Below are 24268 nucleotides of genomic sequence, written 5' to 3' on the forward strand. Positions count from 1 at the left end.
TCTGGCATCACATGTTTCCAACCTGGAACTGAAAGAAATTCTAAATGCTCTTTTTAAAAAGAATGCGCCAAACAGAATCTGATCTAACACTGAGCATCATCACACGGGGGGAAATAGCATTTGTTTACCGTTGCTTCTCTGCAAGTGTGTTTGTCCCTCATTACTTCCTCTTTTGAAAGAGGAAGCAAACAACTTGCACATGGCCCATTCAGGAGGCCATTTTGATTGTGCTGCTTCTCCTGCACACAGCAAAAGATAGCAGCACAACTTCCATCATTAAAAATAAGTCGGATTACTGGGTTTTGTTTTGTTTTTGTCACGCGGCTCATCTATATCAAGCAGGATATTCCACTATGACTGCAGTATGAAAGTGGTATATAAAAGGCAGGAGCCACACTACTGCTTTATAGCTGTATTGAAGTGCACTGCAGTATCTACACTATTGCTTTATAGGGGTACTGAAGTGCACTGACAACTGTTGGGACCCCTGACACATCTACACCAAGCAGGATATAACACTATGAAAGTGGTATGAAAGTGGTATATGGGATGTGTCCACGGGTCCCAACAGTTGTCAGTGCATTTCAATACCACTATAAAGCAGTAGTGTGGCTCCTGCCTTTTATATACTGCTTTTATACCACTTTTATAGTGGAATATCCTGCTTAGTGTAGATGAGCCCAAGTACCCCTGTAATATAGTATGATCTTAAACCCAGATCCAGAAGCAGCAATGGTAGCAATGGGAGGATTTTTTTAAAATGCCAACATGCTGGCAACAGGGGGCAGGGGGAGGTAGGCCTGCTTCCTAACCCCCCCAACTGTCATGAGCGTGCAGGGACAATTTGCCACTTTGCTCCTCCCACACTTAGGTTTACACTGTAAAGTTTTCTAGGTACTGTACAATGATTTAAGGACTACATAATCTCTGCATGTATAATTACAATCAAACAGACATGATACAAAAGGGAAAAAAGGAATGTGTGTGTGGTGATGGGGAGAGGTAACAGGAAAACACGCGAGCTCAGTCACTAATTTTTCATAATTCTTGACGTGTTCACAGTGACATAAACGATACCCTCATGAATGATTCACTGTTTAAAAGTATGCTAGCACAAACCTCTCGACATTTGTTCTAGGAAGGAGAGGGGTAGGGAAAAAAATGGTGAAAGAATATTTTCTTTGGCATGAGACACTGATTTCCTGCTCTCTTCCATGATCTCATTAGTAAGTGCTGAAGGCACACCCACACCCCCAATTCAGCAAATTTAGTTTCGCATCTTGGAGACCCTGCTGATTTTGGGAGGGCATTTCCATAAAACTAATTACAGAAAACCTCTCTCTCCATCTCCCCCCCTCCCCACAACCCATGCAGCTGAGCCTATTTTTGGAACATGAGATTACAGGCATTGACGTACACAGGAAGTCTCCAAGTGAAGGAAGGAAAGGGGAAAGAAACATCCCTGGAGGATTTTAACATAGTCCACACACACACAAACACACACACCAACTCTCCTCTACCTTTTTAACTGTCGGAAGAAAAATTAGCACATAACGCAAGAATCTAGTGTAGAAAATACTGTAGGCTAACGTGCCCAAAGTATGACGGAGAGGGTTAGATTAATCTAAAAATACAGAATGAAACACACACATAAACCAGAAGGAGGAATATCAGAGACTATCTGCCTCAGGCCTTGCTGAGAAGTGAACCAAAGAGGACAAACAATTGCTAAAGATGTAAGTTAGGTTCAGTAATTTATTTTTTTCAATTTTTTATTGTGAATATTAGGGTTAAAAAAGTCATGAAAAAGTAAAGCAAAGAAACATTACATATATAGGAATATTGTCATTTTTCCCATCAAGTATACCATTCATTAAAAAAGGAGGGGAGAGTTATGCATAGGTTTCAAAAATAGCAAACCAAATGTCCATGTATTTATCCACTTGCAAGTTGCGCCTATATACCACCTGTTCAAATGTTAATAGTGTTGTTAAGTCTTCGGTCTATTCATTAAGGGAGGGTCCATTGCACAAATGACGCCTGTGTTATTGTCCAACAATGTTTCGGAATTGGTTCTCCAGGATCACCTGACTTTCCCTATCTGAAACCCTGGCAAGCCACTACTAGTCAAAGTAGACAATACTGGGCTAGAAAGACCAGTGAGCTGACTTGGTATAAGGCAGATTCCTATGTTCTTTTTACCTACCCTAGTCCACTTCCACCAATGGAGTGAGACCTCAGCCAGGACAATTCCAGTACAAGCACTAGAAGGCCTCATGACTGTTCTGAGAAAGATGTAGAAAGAAGACTAAACTTCATTCTGAAACCAAATATATGGCTGCCAGTCAGTGTCATCAGCATTGTGCTAGGTGGACCAATGATCTGACCTGGTATAAGGCAGCTTCAGATAGATAGATAGATAGATAGTCTAGGACTGGTTTATAGTAACTGCTGTGTCATTTCAATGTACTCCCAACAACTCTCTACTCCTTTGCTTTCTATGGACTCCGTTCAAACATTTTAATGAAGCCGTTAATCTGTTGTGCTTCAAATCATTTAGCTGTGCAAAATTTGCAAGCAATGTTCAATCATTTTTTTAAAAAAATAGATTGAAGGCTCTTTACAATTATGTGTCGACAAATGTTGAAAGACATGTGCAAAGAAGGTAAGAAGATCTGATTCGATGAATATGCAGCAAAGCAAAAAAAAAAAAAAAACCAGAAAAAAACAGATAAAAGGAAGCACTTCTTCTCATAGCGCATAGTTAAACTCTGAAATTCACTGCCACAAGATGTAGTGATGGCCATCAATTTGGATGGCTTTAAAAAGGTTTTGGATAAATTCCTGGAGGAGAAGGCTACTAGCCCTGATGATTATGTGCTACCTCCAGTATCCAAGGCAGTAAGCCTGTGTGCACCAGTTGCTGGGGAACATGAGTGGGAGAATGCTGTTGCACCATGTCCTGCTTTGTTGGTCCCTGGTTGACAGCTGGTTGGCCACTGTGTGAACAGAGTGCTGGACTAGATGGATCCTTGGTCTGATGCAGCATGGCTCTTCTTATGTTCTTATGTTAATGGTGGTGGTGAGGAGTGGTAGATGCCATTGCCTACTTGCTCACTGGCTGTCTGACTGCTAGTAGTTACTTGCTTGACAACGCTGAAAATGAAGATGAGGAGCAATAGCAGCTGGTGACAATGGTGGTGAGAAGGCAGACTCACTGAGTGAGGAGGGCCACTGAGGGTGTCTTGCCCAAGCACCCTCAAAAGCCTGGAACCATTGCTAGCAAGAGGAATCCCTGCTTTATCTCCCATCTCTGTTGATAGATCAGGGATAAGAAAGTGGTTAACTTGCTAGAGCTAGCATGAGAAACAGATCAGAGATAAGGAAAGAGTTTTCCCTACTAGCATTAGCAACTTAACCCCTTATCTCCAAACTCTCACCAGGAATTGGAGATAAGGAATGGATCTCTGTTGCTGGTGCTATCAAGTGAACATCTTATCTCTGAGGATTGTCTCTCTGTGTGTGTGTACACATGTTTGTGTTTGTGTGAGGGCACACATGACCATATGTGGCTCCTGGCACCGCTCAAATCGGCCCTTGGGACCAAAAAGGTTGAGCACCCCTCAATTAAAGTGAGGAGCTGATACAGTTGAAGGAAATGAGGTGCAACTGGAACCTACAGCTGGAGTTTACACAGAAAACCACTACTCAAGATTTGGAAATAGAAGAGAAAAATACAATTCTTCTAACAGGTTTTTGAAGAAGCCTATATTAAAAAGTAGTTATGTCGAAACTAGCGTAACGAACATTACTCTAAGGACTGAGATCCCAGCTTATTATCAGCACACATTGCTTGGGAAAATATCAACCCCGTCAAGTTCCAAACTGAAAACACACACACACACAAATATTTGTATGGTGGGAAAGGGGAAAGAGGACGCCAACAAGAGTTCACATAGGTTTCCTTTCATTTGTGTTCATTTCCCTGCATGTAGCTACTTCTAGGTCTGCAGTTGGAAAGGAAGTGACTTGAGCTAAATCGCTGTTAAGATAGGCTGGATGTGTAGAATATCCGGCCCGGTCTGGAAACAGGAAGTTTTGTAAATGCAGGTTTTAAAAAAACACAAATCAATAGATGCTTGTGAAATTTGCAGAGCAGCCCTGCAGATGCAAGGGTCTGAATTATTGCTTGGGATATGCAGCTAAACAACCCCACTTGTTTATTCAGGGCAAGCCTCCAGAGCTTTTATGGGTTCTCTCATTGATTTTTTGAAATACTGAATGTGATTTTAGCTCACAAGTGGAGTTACTTCTGAACTTTCTATTTGCATGCTCTGTGGGACGTGCTGATGTAAGATTATCATCAGCACAAATGTCAGTTCATTCATTTTCTACCAAAAAAGGAAAAGCCTGTTCTTTCTACAAGCAAGTTCTTACAATAAAATGCTATTAAAAGCTAGAGGATTCTAACAGAGACTCTCTTAACCTAGTCCTGTCGGGAATCTCATTTTGGACTCACCCTTATTTTCTCTGTCTTCTGAAATCCTTGCTGGGTTCCTTTCCTTTTAAAAGAGACTAAAAGCACAATCCTATGCATGATTAGACAGAAAAAGTATTATAATTCCCAGCATGTCTCAAGCCTGCACAGTCCACACTGGGGCATGCTAGTAGTTGTAAGATTTTTTTCTCTCTAAACATGCATAGGATTGCACCCTAAGGTATCAAAAAATAATATCATCTTTTTATTAGCAACGGTATCACTTGCTAATGATTTTTTAAATGTCTGTTTGTTTTAAATTATCATGGCGAGGAAGGAATGAAAAACTCTTTATGTTGTTCATAAAGTGTTTTTTGATAGTTCAATTGAGACTCTCAAGGAAAAAGCTGAAAGTTAAAAGTAGACTGTCCTCCAGTATAAGTTCTCATATTAAAGGTGCAAGGCATCCCTTCCTTAATTTTTTTAAAATGGGCTAATTGGTAGAATATTAATTAAAAACCCTGCAAAGAACTAAGTGGGATCAGGGAGGGAGGTCTGTGCATATGTGTGTTTGTATACCTGTGTGTGAGAGAGAGAAAGAAAAAGAGATGGAGAGTGAAGGATAGGGTGGCCCCTTATGAATTGCCAAAAAAAGAGGACAAAAAGAAGCACCTATTTCCATAACATTTCTACTATTCAGAATAAATCATCTGACATATGGAGTACAGTTGAGGGAAGGGGGGGGGGGGAACTGGCCCTTGTCACAGATAATTAAGTTGGGTTTATCACAACAGCAAAAAAGGAAAAGTTCAAAATGGTATCCACAGCTGCAAAATAAGATTTTTTCAAAGAACTTAACATGTTTTGAGTCTCCACTCAAATGACTATGGAAATCATTTTTGCTCAAAGACAGACTTGCTCTCTGGGTATGTAAACTTTCAGAAGATCCTGGATTGCACCTCTTTACTTTCTCCCATAAAATGAATAGCTGATACTTATTTCTATGAGACAAACGAGAAAAACTGGGATGCTTTGCGGGACTCAATGTGTTTCGCAGCGCAAAAGTTCACAAAGACAAATTGCAGATACACTGGAGTTGACTGGATTATCTCTGACTTTGTGTCCCTCTTGTTCTTGGACCTTACTTGTGATTGAACTGAAGTTCACATCTGAGAGAGGACGGGGGAGCCCATCTGCCCATGGGGTGCTTCTGATTACCAAATGATCAGTTGCCATGGTGTCTCAAAAAACAAACACACACCTCTAATAAAGATTCACAGAGATTCTAAGGGGAAATGATTAAAAATTAAGGCAGCACTACAATGTGAACACTGTGCCTTACGGACATTAATGTTGCTTGCAATGAAAGAAAGATTGAACTCTTGAATTTTGCTTCATGAGAGCCAGTGTGGTGTAGTGGCTAAAGTGTCAGACTGGGAGTCAGGAGATCCAGGTTCTTGTCCCCACTCAGCCATGGAAACCCACTGGGTGACTTTTGGCCAGTTCAGCCCAACCCACCTCACAGGGTTGTTGTTGTGAGGATAACATGGAGAGGAGGAGGAGGATTATGTACACCACCTTGAGTTCCTTGGAGGAAAAAAGGCGGGATATAAATGCAATAATAAATAAATAAATAAATAAAATGGAAGTGCTTTGAAAACACCATGTTTATCAGAACACTTCTTATCAATAAGGTACTATTGTGATTCTCAAGAAAGAAAGCACTGTGTGTGTGCACATTTGTGTGTGTGCACGCTCAAAGACAGACTTGCTCTCTGGGCATCTAAACTCTTTTCAAAGAGGTGTGGGTGAGTGTGGGTGTGGGAAGGAGAGAGAGAGAGAGAAGTATGAGTACACCTCTCTCTATATATATGTACATAAATATTTCATTGTTCAGACAGATGGTTTGTATGCAGCATTTCAAAATATTTTGCTTGCAAAATCTGCACAATCATACCAAAAAAACAGCCTTATCAAAATTTAAATCTGACACTGTTTCTTCTCCACCTAATTCCACAGGAAGTTAATACTTGTGTTCTGGTTTTCAACAGAAATGACTGACAATGACAGCAAGAATTTTCTGCCCTTCTGCAAATTTAAATGAGTAAAACAGCACTAAATGTAAATATTTACACCACATTTGGGAAAATGAACACTACATGAAAAGGTTCCCCTACTCTTATATCAGTCCTCTGTACACAGTGCATAGTGAGTTAAATAAGGATACAGTGGTGATACAAGTGCAAATCGAGGTGCTCAGTTTTACTATGGCACTCTACTGGGGCACCCCTGAACTGTATGAGGTGAGCTATAGACTGATGTGATCTATGTTAGTTATGGTCAATGAGACACTTCATTCAGTTTCATCTATTGGGATTGCTAGGATGGGAGGGGGGGCAATATACTAGGGTTTGTTCATATAGTGGGTTTGATGAACAAAGTCAAAGCTCTTGTTCCACAAACACTCTCATAGTCATATAGCCCTATTCATTCATTAGTGTGATATAGGGAAAAGTTTAAAAAGGTAACTGTCTTGCTGCCAAGCAAAAGAAACTTCATTTCTTAAGAGCCAAAACTAATACATTGCACATACTGTGAAAGACCAGAAAGAAGCCTCTTTACAGGAGTTACATTGTATGAAGCAGATTACCAACCCTATTGAATGAGTATTAATAGCAAGCCTGTATATAAATTCCACTCTTGACAAAAGTCAAAATAATTTTGCTGAGATCTTTCTAGGTTTAAATCATAACAATTTGATTTTGTATGGTTTTCTCCTGTAAATACTGGAAAGGCCCAGTTACCAGCACCACATTGGTTATACTACAAAACTAAAATGTGTTAATATTCAAGCACTCACATTTATCAGTTATTTCACTAAGTCAGCACATACTGCAATATATTGTTTGGATTTCATTAATTTGCGAAGTCTATTCCTAATAATTGTGATATTGTGGCAAAATGAGAACCTAAACGTTGGAGAATCAATTGGAACTGTGCTGAAATGGGTGTATGTGAGTTTCATGAAAACGTTTTCCCATTTATCTATTTTGGTGCAAAATCGGATAAAGGCACAAATGATCCCCACATTCAGAATGTGGGATCATACAACAAATCCAATTGCCTATGTGGCATCATCAGGAAGTCTACTCAGAATGAGGGCAATGCTGCCTGCCCTCATTCTGATTTAGCTTTATGGTATCATCAAATCACAACAACATTCTGATGTGCTGTGTAATACATCATGCCATTACATTGGTGGTATGATCCCTGACTAGCTCACTCATATAGCCAACATGAGAAAGATTCCTGCTGAAGCATCTACTGAGAGTAGCAATGAACAGGAGTGAAATAAGGTAGAAAGGATAAGAGAATTTAGTAATTTCTACATTATACCCAGACAAATCCCACAGATTTCATAGAAAAACTTGTATTAAAATACTTGTGTAATACTTCTGTGTTTAAATTAGGCACTGGAAGGTTTTCTTTCAACATATCACCCAGTTCATGTAGCTAGAGGTAGGGACTAAAATTTCTAGGCCTAAGGGTGCAATCCTAAACAGAAATAAGTCCTACAACTTCCAGTATGGCTGGCTAGGGGATGCTGGGTGTTGTGGAAGTTATATCTGTCTAGACATGTATAGGATTTTGCCCCAACTCATACTTCAAGTTCAAATGAGTGATGAAAGCGCTGTCATCAGCTCACCTCACATTTAGCTCAGTTTTTCCAAGGTCTCTCAGAGAACCTAGGAAAAATGTGGTGGTTGTTTTTAACTGGGAATCCTCCAACAAAGCTTGGAATGTTGGCACACCTGGGGGAGCACTTTGTCAGCCTTCTGACTGGTCCCTTCCTTTCCAAAACAAACTTGCCCTGGAGGAGGAGGAGGAGGAGGAGGAGGAGAAGATGATGACGACCTAGGAACATTGAAGGCTGCCTTATACTGAGTCAGACCATTGGTCCATTGAGCCCAGTATTGTTGACATGACTGGCAGTGGTTCTCCAGGATTTCAGGCAGTTTTTCCAGCTCTACCTATATATGATGGGGATTGAATTTGGGACCTTCTGCATGCAATGCATGTGTGCTGTCACCGAGCCACAGCCCATGCAACAAACCTCCAGCCAATCCTAAAATATACCATCCGCTCCTGTGGCTTGTGTGGACACCTGGGTCTCAAGAAGCAGTGGCTGATTTGATAGTCCTCCAAGGAAGGAAAGAGGTCAATCTGAAAATCCCAGACCTGCAGAACCCATCAATGAATCCCACAGATTCCCTACCATGCTTCTGCCACCCTACATACAGGAGGCAGCCACCCCAGGCGGCAGATGCTGGGCAGTGTGGGGAGCAGCAGGGACACCTCCACCCCAGCTATTCTTCCTGAACTCCTAAGTGGTTCTCCTCTGATGGAGGACAGGGCTGTGTGTGCCTTGCACCAGCTGAACTAGCCCGCTGCCCTCAGGTGTACTGAAGGCTGCAGTCAGTGTTCAAGTTAGATTCAGTTGCCAGCCTGGATGGCTTCTGTAGGTGGAACAGGGGAGGAAACTTGTCCATCTTGTCCTGGGGCTAGCCCTGGAGAAGTCTTTCCCTTTGGTGCCATTTGCAAGTTGATCCCGCTTGCAACCAAGAAGAGTCCGTTTTCCAAAGAGCAGCCTTGGCTGTCCCACCCCAGCACCTGGAGAATTGCATTTTTCAAACGGTTTAGAAACGTGCGCAGTCAAACACACTTCATTTAGAAAATCTTAAAGGGGCAGGGTCAAGGCAGATGACAAACCACTGAAAGCCAAGCTGAATCCTTGTCTTTGATTTAGGCTAATCCTGATCTGCAGGCCAGCTCCACGTATGGCCCCTCACCAGACTTCAAAGCTTGTCTTGATACAGATCAAAAAGCACAAGTAGTTATCAGAAAATCAATGCACGAGTGATCTAAAGAGAGGGAGAAATACTAAAGGGACTAATGCAGGACTGACAAGACCGTGGAAAAGGATACTGTCAAACTGATATTTAAGATAAACGAGTTTCCTCTCCTTGCCCTTTAATCTGAGTCTAATCTCTTTAAACCAGGATATCTGCAACCAGTTACAGTGTATATAGTAGGATCTTATATCTCAAGGTAAAACAAATCGCAAGCAGCTGAGTTTCTTTTAGATATTTATGTACATCTCCATATCCATAAAACAGACTCCCCAGTAGCGAAAACACAAAGAAAATAACAACTTATCAAGTATATATTGCCTAGAAACCTAAACGCTACAGATGGACTATTAATGAGTTACATTTTGGGAATAAAGCTCAGTTTGAAAAAAATATAACACTAATTATAGTCAGAGAAAAATGAGACTACAAGACACGGCTAACATTATGACTTGCGTTGTTACTTTTCCTCATAGTGCTTGTATATGTGAGACCTCAGTTATGACCAAAATGAGTCTGTATATTAGAAAGGCAATGAAGTTGTATGTGTGTGAGAATTCATTCCAGTAGAAAGCTACTTTCTAATTTCCGATGGAAGACACTCCTCCAAAATAAAGCTCAAACAAAATGAAACCAGCCTGCACATCCTTTTCCACATGGAGACCACAAATCTTCATAATTACACCTTTGAATCTGTTAAAGAAAAACCCCTAAAGCTCTCATAAGGAGTAAATGTCTGACCAAATGGAATGACAGCACATCAGGCAGGAAATCAGGCCTCTTGGGTACAAAACAGACATGCCCAAAATTACATGGTAGCATGTCCAATTTGGAAAGGATTGCTCTTTGGTTACTACCACAACTAAGGTTACGAAATGACCAGAAGTTATGTGTTATGCATGTGACTGTCATATTGCTATATCATTTTAGGCTAAGAATTTGTTTACCAATACTCTAAGACCTGGTCTACACATGTAACAGAAAGAGGTTGCAATACACTATACCACAATGGGGAGATATCATGATTTTGAATGTTTCCCTACAGCAAAAACAAACAAACAAAAAACAGGGCAGCAAAGAGCTAACCTAGAATCTTTCTCCTTGGTGTGCTAGCTTGCTCTTTGCAGACCATTTTTTTTTACATGGGGAGCATTAAGAGTGGTATAGCCCACTTTGAGCATGAAATGGTACAGCCCAGTCTACTTCCACAGCATTCTACCACTGCTGCATGTATAGCTTTAATCTATTGCGCCCTTTAGCCTTAATCTATTGCGCACTTCAACTTTGTGCACAGATGTGCATATAACAAGCACACGTGAACCTGCAACATCCTTTTCAGAAAATCTCAGCTCAAAATTGGGTTCAGTTTTGTTCAGATGCAAATGTCTACGATTAAGCATACCGAGCAAAATACACAGGAAAAGCAAACTATTGTACAATTAGGTATTACGGCATTTTTATTGCTGTAAAGCTGCACAGCACTTTAATAGTTTCAGCCAGCTTTTAATAACTCAATACCATTCCACCATGCCAAACAAAACGGCAATTTCTAGCATACCAGTCTTGCACCATAGCTAATTAACTTAATAGTTTTCAAATGGATTTAGTATCGTGTCCATTAGGCAAACGGAAACCACTTGAAAGATGATATCTAAAATGGGATAGCAAAATAGATGCAACTCTGGAAGGTAATATTAAAGTACAAACGGCTAAACATTCAATGTCAGGGTTCTACTACATTTAACAGTTGTGCAGATAAGGGGATTTTGGCAGGTGCATTTTTCAACCCCCACCCCCGCCATGCATTGCAACATGAGAAGGGCATCTTCTATCAAACGAACTGTTCAACAGGCTTTTCTATATAAGGCTTTTATTGTGCACTCATCATTCTGTACCTACAGTTGTTTACAACTGCTTTATACAATGTCCTGACCTGCTGGGGGCAAGGGTGGAACAGGGAAAATGCAGTATTTTTTTCATTCAGAAACAAAGTCCCTACTAGTGTATAAACTGCCTATTCTACTATACCACAGTGCCACCTAGAGATTATGTAGCAGAAAGAAAAGGCAGGAAAGGAACGGAGATTGGAAAGATCGACCTCAATTCTGTGACAATACTGAAAGTAGGGAGGGGCGGACTCACCCATGTTCAGTTTCGTTGGGTACTCGCTGAGCCACCGTCACCTTCTCAATGGTTCATCCAGCACCCAATGAAGCCATGGGGCATCTAGCCTCCTTCCAAACCACCATTTTGCAAACAATGGCGGCTCAGGCATTTCCAGGAAAGGAGTGTTGAGTAACTGGCAGCTGTAAAAGGGCCATTTACACAACATTACAGGATGAGTGGGACTGTGAGCGCCCTGCTAGTCAGCAAGTGCATTAACAGCCTCATCTAGAAAAGCTCCTAACGTAGTTTTACAGTCTGCTGTACATTTGGAATATAAGGGAGAATGATTATTCTCTTTGTTTAAGAGTTGCCTTTTTTCTTGCTCCAGGATCTGATGGAGTCAGTACTAAGAAGGGTATGAGCTGAGGCCTTTGGTACTGTTTGTCCATCTGTTTTATCTGTTCTTTTTCTTGGAGTGGTTAACCTCTCTCTCACTCCACATAAAGTTTTGTTGGAGTGCTGAATGCCTCTCATGAGAAACCTGAATATAACACTTTTCTACAATAGTTCTGCCAAACTCCCAGTTCTTAGGATTTTCTCCCACTCTGTATAGGCTCCTAAATGTCACAGAATGTGACTCAAAGCAACAAAGCACGTTCACACACATAAGGAAAATGCAGAGGTGGCGCACATTATATGTTCAAATTACAGACACATACCACTGTGCAGTTCTAAATCTTCCTTAAAAGAAAGTGTTGGCTTGAAACATTTATCATCAGACAGAAAGAAATGGCACGGGTGAAAGCTTTTACTGCAAGCTTTTTTGCTATAGCAGGCTGAAAGGCATTTGTAGTGTGTTATATGACCAGACTTAAGCCTAGTTTTTACTGAAATGATTAACTGGTGTCCTGACCATGTGTGAGGGTATGTCTTATGATGGAATACTTCTTCACAAAATACATAGAGAAAATTAATATGGAGAAAATTACACTAGAAACCGTTACCCTAACGTTTGTTTTTTGTGTGGAGGAGCCCTCATCTGCAATCTGAAGTGAGATAGCCCAGACGTAGACTTACCATTTTTGTGAAAACCAGTCTTTTGTTACATCAGGGGTAGGCAACTTGTGGCCCTCCAGGTGTTTTGGTGTACAATTCACATTATTTATTTATTTAATTTATTACACTTATATACCGCTCCCATAGCCAAGGCTCTCTGGGCGGTTTACAGAAATTCTAAAATTGAGGTAAAAACAAGTATACAAAATGTAAAACTCTGAAACACAGTACATACACACATAAAGCATTAAAAACCGATTAAAAACTAAACATGTGGGTAATTAGGATGTGCCGCCATATGCCTGGACAAAGAGGAAAGTCTTAACCTGGCGCCGGAAAGAGAGTAGCGTTGGTGCCAGGCGAGCCTCATCAGGGAGATCATTCCACAGTCTGGGGGCCACCACCGAAAAGGCCCTATCCTTTGTTGCCACACTCCGAGCCTCTCTCGGAGTAGGCACCCGGAGGAGGACCTTAGATGTTGAACGTATTTATTTATTTATTTATTTATTTATTTATTTATTTATTGCATTTATATCCCACCTTTTTTCCTCCAAGGAACTCAAGGCAGTGTACATAATCCTCTATTTTATCCTCACAACAACAACTCTGTGAGGTGGATTGGGCTGAGAGCCTGTGACTGGCCCACAGTCACCCAGTGGGTTTCCATGGCTAAGTGGAACTAGAACCCGGATCTCCCAGTCCAACACTTTAGCCACTACACCACACTGGCTATACTGGATAGAGGTGATGGCCAAAACATCTGGAAGTCCACAAGTTGCCCACTCCTGGGTCAGATCGTTGCTTACAATTGCTAGGGGTTGGTGAGAATTTTGGTTTAGTTCAATTTTGATAAGAATTTACCAACATTCACAAAGTTTTCCAGATTCAGAAGAAAAAGAGTTCCAAATTATAAAAAAAACACTTGAATGCCAGGAGAAATGAAAACTGACAGATTCATCCATCCAGGTCCAGGGCTTTTAGTGCTCAGCTCTTAAAAGTTCTGTCTTTGAATCCCTGTGCATTCAACCACATTACTGTTGAATTAGAATTTCCACTTCTTTTTTCTGACAGGTGTCTGATATTTAACAGCTATACAGTAGGCAGGTACATCATGGTCCTCTCCATGCAGGGAATAGCTGTATCTATTGGATTTGTCGGTTGCAAATGGATGAGAATTTAATGTCAATTCCATTTTTAAAAGAATTTACCCCAATTTGCAATTTTCTTATTTATTTATTTATTTATTTATTTATTACATTTTTATACCGCCCAATAGCCGAAGCTCTCTGGGCGGTTCACAAAAATTAAAACCATCATAAAACAACCAACAAGTTAAAAATACAAATACAAAATACAATATAAAAAGCACAACCAGGATAAAACCACGCAGCAAAATTGATATAAGGTTAAAATACAGAGTTAAAACAGTATAATTTAAATTTAAGTTAAAATTAAATGTTAAAATACTGAGTGAATAAAAAGGTCTTCAGCTGGCGACGAAAGGAGTACAGTGTAGGCGCCAGGCGGACCTCTCTGGGGAGCTCATTCCACAACCGGGGTGCCACAGCAGAGAAAGCCCTTCTCCTAGTAGCCACCTGCCTCACTTCCTTTGGCAGGGGCTCACGGAGAAGGGCCCCTGTAGATGATCTTAAGGTCCGGGTAGGTACATATGGGAGGAGGCGTTCCTTCAAATAACCTGGCCCCAAACCGTTTAGGGCTTTAAATGTCAATACCAGCACTTTGAATCGGGCCCGGACCTGGACTGGCAGCCAATGAAGTTGTAAAAGGACTGGCGTAATGTGATCTCGCCAGCCAGTCCCTGTTAGTAAACGGGCTGCCCTGTTTTGTACCAGCTGAAGCTTCCGGACCGTTTTCAAAGGCAGCCCCACGTACAACGCATTGCAGTAATCCAAACGAGAGGTTATTAGAGCATGGATAACTGTAGCTAGGCTTCATCTTCAGGAGAGAAGATGTTTTAAAAAATCAAATGTGGGAGAAAGGGAAACTGAACGATTCACCAATCTCAAACCTTTCCTCTGAGACAAACTCACATAATGTTAAAAAAGGATTTAGGTTCATGCACAGAGTGCTAAATCCTGGCTTTGCATTACATGCAAACTAACTCATTGCCTCCAATACAAAGAGAGTATCCACTTTCCCCACACTGCCATCAGAGGGTTTCTCAAAAAGAGTTTTGGGAAGCCCTCTGATGGCCCACCAAAGATTCCAATACAAATATGGGGTCAGCATGAACTTAGCTTGATCCTCTTTGAACTCGTTTTGAAAGAGAAAATCTTGCATCAGACAAAGAACAAAGAAAAAGAAGAGATATAGCACCCTGCCTAATTTCCAAGAACAGTCCAAGTTTCCATGAGCACATTCCACTTTCCCCCTTATTAAGCTGTTGGGCACTAAGAAATCCCCAAAAGAAAAAAGAAAAGTATTTGCATCCAGGAAAATGAGCAGGAGCACTTCCCACACCTACTGGCACTAGTCAGGACATCCATAGTGGTGTCATCCCTGATTCAGGACTAAAATTTGGTTCCCTCCAGATGTGTTCAACTACAAGCCCCATCATCCCCAGTAAATGTGCCCAATGGCCATGCTGGCTGGGGTGATGGAAGTTGTTGTTCAATACATCTGGAGGACACCAGCTTGGGAATGAAAGCACTAAAGGTAAACAGAATGAAACTGATCACTGTCAGGGTATTGGGCAGTTATACTCAAACAGGTTATATGGTGTGGTTCAGAGGTCACTCTGTGCAATCATCAAGCACCAGTTGTTGGGGAACATGGGTGGGAGGGTGATGTTGCACCATGTCCTGCCTTGTTGGTCCCTGGCCGATGGCTGGTCGGCCACTGTGTGAACAGAGTGTTGGACTAGATGGACCCTTGGTCTGATCCAGCAGGGCACTTCTTATGTTCTTATGGTTTGGCTACCATGAATGCCCTGCAGGCTTGTACACCTCTCCCCTTCACTCCTACTCCTTCCTCCTCCCTTGAGTGTTTATACTTAACGCTGATTTAGTATTACTTCTGAATTTACGTAACCTTAGTTAGCTTCTAAACCAAAGACTGAAATCCGGCCTCAGTCTCTGGCTTAAGAGCTAACCACGGTTAACTGTAATTATGATTACACAAGTTCAGACATGATGCTGAACCTTCATTAATGTTCAGCAGAGACATGAGAGGGGAATTTGCACGAGTTGGGAAAGAAGAGCACAAGCCCACAGGGATTTCTTGATGCCAAGCCATGATTTGGTGATCAGGCACCATGACATCTAAACTAGGCTTTTGGAACCTGAGCATACGTTATCCCAACCAGCTCACTAGGCTACAACTCAACCCCATCGGGCTACAAAGGTTCCTAGCGCAGAACACAGCATTCTAGACAAGTCAGTGCTTGAATTACAGGAGCAGCCTCTAAAGTTTTGTGACAGCCCCCCTTAATCTTTAGAAGATTACAAAGGGTGAGTGCATCACGATTTGACTAAAATGGGGGTGGGGGGTGGAGTCAAGAGTTGGGAATTTCATAAGGGCACTCTTATCTTTGCTCCAATAATTCATGCACTGGAACAAGTTCTTCTAATATTTAGAGTCTTGCAAATACCACTTTTGGAATAAAAGCTAACAGCTTTGCTTTTAGTCAGGACAACATGTCAGTTAGCACAAATCTAACTGCAAAACTACATGGCTAATAGCTTCAGTGAGTTCAATAAGCAAAGCAGGACTGGTTTTTGTTTTTTTAAAACATTCCTGAGGAAAACAATAAGTTCCCCCCGCCCCCCTTCCCACCAAACAGGATAGCTGAGCAAATAGATGAAAGTGAACAATTACCACCAGTTCCTGCTATTAAAGCATATTGATATGAAGTGTATGGGTATGGCTAGTTTCCAAAAAATAGGATTATCATCCTGTTGAGATTCCAATTCAGGATGCCATTTATCTCTTAGCACGATCTCAAACAGCTACTTTCAAAAGCAAGCAAAAGATTCTCTGGTGTGAAAGATGCAACTCCTTTCTTGCAAAAACCAATAAACTCCTAGGTCTTGTTACAAAAAAAATAAGCTCTGAGGTCAATGCCTCCAGCTCTTTCAAAAAGTAAGAAAGTAAGAAAGAAGCCATTAATTGTTGACGGTTGTTAATGACCTACATTACGTAGCTTAATTTAGAATGCAAAGCACAATTCAAAAGAGTCTAGGATCCCAGTTTACTTGGAAGTAAGTAACTGATTTCAGTGAAACTTCCTTTCACAAGGACAAAATATTGTCCTGCTATTTTTGAATACTAATATACTCCAGTTGGCTACTGATCACTCACTGCAAAACCAAATGGCAGAAAGAATCCCAGGAGAACAGATAAAAACGTCAAGTTAACTGAGCAGTTTTCTTACATATTAAAATTTCCCTGGACAAAAACACACACACACACACTCCAAATCTTTTTATAAGCAAAATCAAAATAGTAATCCCTAAGCTGGTTGTAAAGGAGTTCTGGAAAGCAGTACTATCAATTCAGCATTGGCCATTCCTAAAACAGCCAAGTTATTTTTATTAACTATGATACTGTTTTCGTAATAACATTTTTCATGTATTTGTTATTTTGTATTGTTTTTACATTATTATTTTATATTGTATTATATGTATTTTTATGTAAACCACTTAGAGATCTTAGGCTATGAAGCAGCAAAAAAGTAGTTTATATAAATTCATAGATCATAAACTAAACAAAAGATGCAGGGCTCATAAGCAAGCCCACCACCTTGAAAAGCCCACCTCACGAAGAACCATCTTCATTACATGCATTTTAAGGACTTACTCTCCTATAAGGCTACAGAAAGCACCATTTCAGCCTGTAGCCATGGTACGGATGCTGACTGGCTACAGACTGATGGGGAAAATGAAACAGCTCAATAAATGAAGCCTTTTAAATATCAGTCAATGTGGCCTTTCTCACCCCGGTGAAGAGGCTTGCCAAGAAATGTCATTAACATGGCTCATGAAATTTCAGAGTCTAAAGGAAATGAGAGCCACCAACAATAACACTTGCACAGAAAAGTAAATGCCACTCTAATAATTACTGAGCCGGGGCATATTTTTTCCTTTAAATAATAATATTAGATATTTGGTGTCTATACACCTAATGTACCTTTTTTGAGAAGTTTACACATGCTATTTGAAACAAAGAGCCAGTCATTGTCCTCACTTCTTGTAGCTGTCACAGCCAGATGAAAGCATATTACATTTAATCTACTAAGCAGTGCTTAGCAGGCACAAGAAAAAAACAAACCAAAAATGGATGGTGGGTTACTGTACATCAGGGAGACGAGCCAAGGAAGATCACAAACCTGGCTGCCAGGGTGGTCTTTATGCTGAGGTTTACCTCAGCTGAGAATGTGTTTCAGGTGGCAATAGGGGTGAAAGGTAGGCTTGTCCACTTGGGTTGTAATTATTAAAACATCCATTAAACACTGATAAATGCAAAGGAAGGCGGCAGCCAGGCGGCAGCCAGGCTCTTGTTCTGGGATGGGGAGCCTGTGACACTCCAAATGTTGTTGGCCTACAATTCCCATCGTCCCTCATCACTGGCCATGTTTTGGAATTAATTTGACCGATTGTAATGTTACTATTGCTGGAATGAACTGTTTGGGTTGTTTATTATTGTAATGATGGACTACAGTAATTGACATACTGGTATGCTTTCTTGTATTTTTTATTGCTGTTGTGTTGTTATTCGCTTTGGGCAGTTTTGTGGGAAAGTGGCAAATAAAATAGATGATGATGATGATGATGACGATGATGGAGTCCAACAACTACTGGAGGGCCACAGGTTCTCCACCCCTGCTCTAGATGGTATTGAATCGCACTATGCTGTTCAGTGCTGGGATTCTAGTGCTGGGATTCTGTTTCTTAAGCATTAGCATGTACAGACCAGGAGTTCTGGATGTCTAATATAACTAATGGGGAGAAGCTCTGAGCCTACTGCCTGTATTCTCCGCTTTATCCTCAACAAAACCACTGTTGCTTGCATTGACTCTTGCAATATATAAGAAGCCACCTTCTTTTTATATTGCAATATGAGAAGCATCTGGGCAACCAAGTAAGAATTCTTTTTTCACTCCCGCAACCAAACCAGTGCATGCAACAGTGTTAAAACTGGGAGCAGGGAGAACTTGTATAAAACGCCCTTCTATACAGAAGCCTTTATTGAAGCTTATGGAATAGTTTCAGTCAAGATGAATAGGGCAGTCAAGCTCTCCTGATTACACCATGGGGCAAATGAGAGTGGTTAAAACTCTGCTAAGCTTCCTCAGATAAACAAAAACACACCTTTGCCTGTCCTCAGACTGGCTGCTCCTACCTTTTGCCACATTTTGATGAAGAAGAGCTCCTTGGAGAAGTTGAAGGCTATGTTCGTGTCATACGCATCGTCCCCAATGTTGGAAATGGAGATGTTCAGCGAGATGTTCTTCACCGCTCCCAGCGCCAGATAGGGAGCCCTGTCATCAACACTGCAGGCAGAAATGGCATCAAATTAACACTTTGTTGTTAGCCATTTTCTCCTTTTCCTAATTCACAGAAGAGACATGTCAAAATCTCATTTATGAAATCCCAAACAACGCTCCCATTATAAGACAAGTGGAAACACAGAATGATGTGCCTGGCTCTCCTCCTGGTCATTGTGTGGCCAGGCCAAAAGAATGATTTAAGGCCAGTCTGAAAAGCAAAGGTCTTATCTCACCCACCCTCAGCACTTGCTGGTGTTATTTTCCACTGAAATGGGGAGGGGGGAATGGGATAACCCCATGTCTGAACTCTTTCAGCCTACTGACATGCAGAGGCTAAAAGTGAGGAAGGGTCATGGATGCATATGCAAACCCTGCCCCCAATGTCCCTTGGCTGATGATCCCCACCGTCCTGTATCGACCTGGAAGGTCTCCAGGAGGGTTGAACATGAGTAAAAAAAACCACTTCCGACTTTTCCCCTAAACATAGGAAGGCTGGGGAATGAGTGGACGGGAGTGTTGGGGGCAGGGCTTGTGTGCACTCCCACATCCCCTCCCCACTTTTAGTCCTCGTGTGAGCAAGCTGATCACCTCCATAAGGTTTGCGACTATCACTGAACCTGTAGAAGAAGTGCAGATAGTGGATGTGCAAACTGTTAGGTGACTTTTAGATAACAAAATGCATCACATGGACAATGTTGATTCAGATCTGCATTATAGTGCTGAGAGAGATGACGGGTTTTTTGAACAGGGAACATGGCATCTAAATAAGTTCAATGTTAGCCAGCCACCTGGGTTTTGCCTAGGAAAACAGAGTTGTTCACATCTGCTGCATCCCAGTCCCCCAGTGCTTCCTTCAGCAATATTAAAATAACATTAAACAAGATTAAAACAAGATTCACAGTTGCACCTGAAATTCTCCATTGTATTTGTAGGTGGTGAAAATTGTGGGGGGGAGGAAAGATTACACAAAATATTCCTGGGGATGGGAGGAGGAAATCCCCAGGAGAAGCTTGGAAAAAAAGGGGGGATCCAAAATTTACCAGAAAAAAACATTTCCTGAGAAATCACGGCCCAGTCCTTCAGTACCCTGAAGAGGCCCACGCAAGATGGCTTTTAAAAAAATATCTCATTTTGTTTGACCAAAAAAAAAAGTTGATTCAGTGGAAGGGGCAACGTTTTTAAGCTTACAAATGATATGTGAACTCTGAAAATGTTTATTCCTATTCACATATAAAGAGGCACTGCTACAATTGTTCATCAAGGATACAATGAATAAGTACTGTGGCTCTCTGCCTACAGCTGCCAGCTATCTCACCAAGTGAAACAGATGAAAATTAAGGGAACAGTTCAGTAGTCAAAGTGAAGTATGTATTCCACCACACAGCAAGAAAAAAATCCTGCTTCTTTAGAATTGTCTGGTTTGAAGGAACTGACATCAAATTCATAGCTTTGGGGTACTTTTACTTGAAAACCTCATTGGTCTGAGGCTGACGGAACATTTCAAAATCCTCATCACAACAGCAACAGGAGACTGAGCTTAGGCCTTCCTTTCAAGAGAGCAGTTTCCTGAGTCATTAAATCTCAAAACATCTGGAATGAATCAGTTATACTCTCAGTAAGAAATGGATTAAGAAAAAAGAATCTCTCTATTGGCAAGGGAATTCCTGACCCGCATTTGTTGCTCCAGGGCGTGATGTCATTGGGTATGGATAGCCTGCTGTGATGTATGAACTGCATTGCCAATGTGATACCACCCTTTTTTAGCATCTGCAGTTCATTATATAGGCTGGGTTGCCACCACTGGAATGTATTGGTTAAACGACATTGTTCAAGGAGCTCTGCTTCTTTGGGACACACAAGCCATGCTTAAGGAAGTGAGTGAGCAAGCAAAACGGTAATCCGAAGGAAAAAAATACCATATCACATTTTTGCTTCACTAAGAGATTAGCATTTTTGTGGGCAGCGCATTTCCTATTAAGGTGAGAGCTGATGAATGTTCTCCTAAGATTTTGATTTTGATTTTTTTTTAAATGTCTGAATTGCCCTGGGCATATGTGAATGTTATCTATGTTATCTCTGCACTCTTAAGGACTTAATTGTCAAAGCATTCCAGTAGGGTTTATATTATGTTGGGCCTTAAGCTCTTCTAAATAGTGAATAGACCATTATAAAATCTTTGCTTACACATTTATATCATAGCAGAGAAAGGCAAGGAAATTTGTTGTCCACAAATATTTTCGGCTACCCAGGCCAAAATTTAAGCATATGTCTGCACAGATGCACAAGCCCCTCTATATCATAGTAAATCATCACCATCCAAAGTCATGTATTCAAGAAATCCAAATAACTGAAACACTTGTTGCACCCTACTGTGTAACTGTTGTCAACGCTTCAACTCAGCCAAAGACTTAGGGTGAAACTACACATTAAATTAAATACATAGCATACAACATCCTTTGGTTCTTGTTTTACTTAAAAGGAAATACAGGGCCCACCAATCTGGATCAGGAACACAGTGTGAAGGGAGGCAATTACTATTAGAAGTTACTTATAATTTTTTAAAGCTGAATATGAGCCAACAGTGCGATATGGCTGCAAGAAAGGCAAATGCTATTTTGGGCTGCATTAATAGCTTCCAAATCACGTGAGGTACTGGTTCCTCTCTATTTGGCCCTGGTTAGGCCTCATCTAGAATATTGCATCCAGTTCTGGGCTCCACAATTCAAGAAGGACGCAGACAAGCTGGAGCGTGTTCAGAGGAGGGCAACCAGGATGATCAGGGGTCTGGAAACAAAGCCCTATGAAGAGAGACTGAAAGAACTGGGCATGTTGAGCCTGGAGAAGAGAAGATTGAGGGGAGACATGATAGCACTCTTCAAATACTTAAAAGGTTGTCACACAGAGGAGGGCCAGGATCTCTTCTCGATCCTCCCAGAGTGCAGGACACGGAATAATGGACTCAAGTTAAAGGAAGCCAGATTCCAGCTGGACATCAGGAAAAACTTCCTGGCTGTTAGAGCAGTGCAACAATGGAATCAGTTACCTAGGGAGGTTGTGGGCTCTCCCACACTAGAGGCCTTCAAGAGGCAGCTGGACAAGCATCTGTCAGGGATGCTTTAGGGTGGATTCCTGCAGTGAGCAGGGGGTTGGACTCGATGGCCTTGTAGGCCCCTTCCAACTCTGCTATTCTATGATTCTATGAAAAATGATTTTGTTTTGTTTTTTACTATTGATAACAGGGGATGGGGGAAGGATGATTAAATCCCCCCTCCCTATTGTGCTTTAGTTCTGACCTGGATTACAGGGGGGCACTTACTTCTGAGTAAAAACAGAATGAGAGTTACACATTACATATGACCTGTAGTTTGTCTGATTGTTTTGAATGTTACAGATATGTATGTATGTATTACATTTCTATACGGCCCAATAGCCAAAGCTCTCCAGGCAATTCACAACGACTGAAACCATAAAATACAACATATAATATAGAAATTTAAGCGTTTAAAACTACAGTATAAAATAAAAGCCAAAATAAAACCTAGCAGCAGTACAAAGATTTAAAATGCAGCCACAGATTTAAAACAATGCCTGGGAAAATAAGGAGGTCTTTACCTGGCGCCACAACATAGGTGCCAGGCAAGCCTCTTTAAGAAGCTCATTCTAGAACTGGGTGCCACAAGAGAAAAGGCCCCTCTTCTTAGTAGCTATCCACTTCACTTCCTCTGGCTGAAGGTAATAAGCATGCCTGTCCTGCATATGTGTTTATCTCTAGCTAGCTGCGATATGACAGTTTAAAATACCAAGTTCCCCTTTTGTGTCTGCAAATATTTAAAATATTTTGGCATTAATAAGGAAATGTTGGTCTGTGAATTCCTGTTCTCCATGACATGCAGAGTACATTCCAGAGTCTTTGAAAGTACCTTTCCCCTTGGGACAGGAGGCACGGCCAAATTCTAAAACATGACTTCACAGGAGAAGAGGTTGCTCTCCCAGGCCAAATTAAAAAAAGGAAAGAAATGCTATGTCAAATACTAACTCTAACCAAAGTGAAGAAATTAATAGAAAGAAGGTGGAAAGGACAGAGCCGTGGGACAACCTTGTGAATCCCATGACTTTCTCTTATATGCGCAACGAAAACCTAAGCCTATTCAGTACCCCTCCCCTAAAGTCGGCTGGGAGAGAAATACCTTCTTACACCATGGAGAATAGGAATTCACAGTAAGAAAGCTCATTGTATCCCCTGATGCAAGTACTCAAAAATTCACATTGTATGTTGCTCCTTAACCTCTGCAAAATGTAGGGAGGACAGGAAACACACATAGTAGATGTTTACCTATTTACTCAGGGTCACCATTTCCCCTCAGAGCATGAAAGCTTTCTGATAGGGCATGGATAAGAGTGTGGGGGGGATACCTACCAACATTTTCAAGATTTTTTGGGAAAAAAATGCTTTTGGAGGCAGGCGAAAAGTACCTCATTAGTAGGACAGAAACATGTTAGCAAGTGAATGCATTAGTTGTCAATGGAAACTTATCTATTACCTCATAACTACTAGGAACATGTACACAGCATCTTCTGTGGTCACTTTGGGATTCTCTTCCCGGGGAGCTATGTATGGGCTCTTCTCTATTCATTTTTATGAACTCCTAAACACTTTTTTTATTGCTATCAGCTTTTAGGGGATCTTGGGGATCATTTTATTATAACTATTTTATATGGTGGTGTTATATTACACAGTTACATATTTTATATTGTTATGTGATTGTTCTGGTGTTTTAATAATTTGTAATTGGTAGTGGTTATTGTCAGCTGCCCTGAATGAGTAGACACCTAAAGTATTAAATCTATTAAATAAACGAATACATCACATCTAGTCATGCAAACTGGCCTACAAACACACTCTTCTATTTGCTTCTTTTGCTACCCTAAAATAAGACTTATCGTTTCTGGCAATAATATGGCAATTAAAAATCCAGCTAACTACTGTGGTTTGTCTCATGCTAATTAAGAACATTTATATGCAGCTGTATATTTCAAAGAGCTCCCACCCCCGTCCACCCCCACTTCTCTGAGTCTTCTTTGGTCTGACAGATTAATTACCCAAAGAAAAGAAACCAAGGAGGCTTACACCAATTCAAATCAAACACATTTGCTTTCCACACAGCTGGATTTCCTGGTGCGGTTTTCTGTGGTTTTGGTTCACATTGTTTG

At 41.0% G+C, this 24268-nt stretch overlaps 1 protein-coding gene across 1 annotated transcript in view; it reads right to left on the reverse strand.

Annotated features, from left to right (window-relative positions):
- ITGA9 (integrin subunit alpha 9) overlaps nt 1-24268 on the reverse strand; it is a 249188-nt gene that overhangs the window by 61576 nt on the left and 163344 nt on the right. The window contains exon 18 of the mRNA XM_063129756.1: nt 18910-19060. Coding sequence (XP_062985826.1) covers nt 18910-19060 — 151 coding nt within the window. The remainder of the gene's footprint in view (nt 1-18909; nt 19061-24268) is intronic.

The sequence above is a fragment of the Elgaria multicarinata genome, chromosome 1, assembly GCF_023053635.1.
Source record: "Elgaria multicarinata webbii isolate HBS135686 ecotype San Diego chromosome 1, rElgMul1.1.pri, whole genome shotgun sequence".
Lineage (NCBI taxonomy): Eukaryota > Metazoa > Chordata > Lepidosauria > Squamata > Anguidae > Elgaria > Elgaria multicarinata.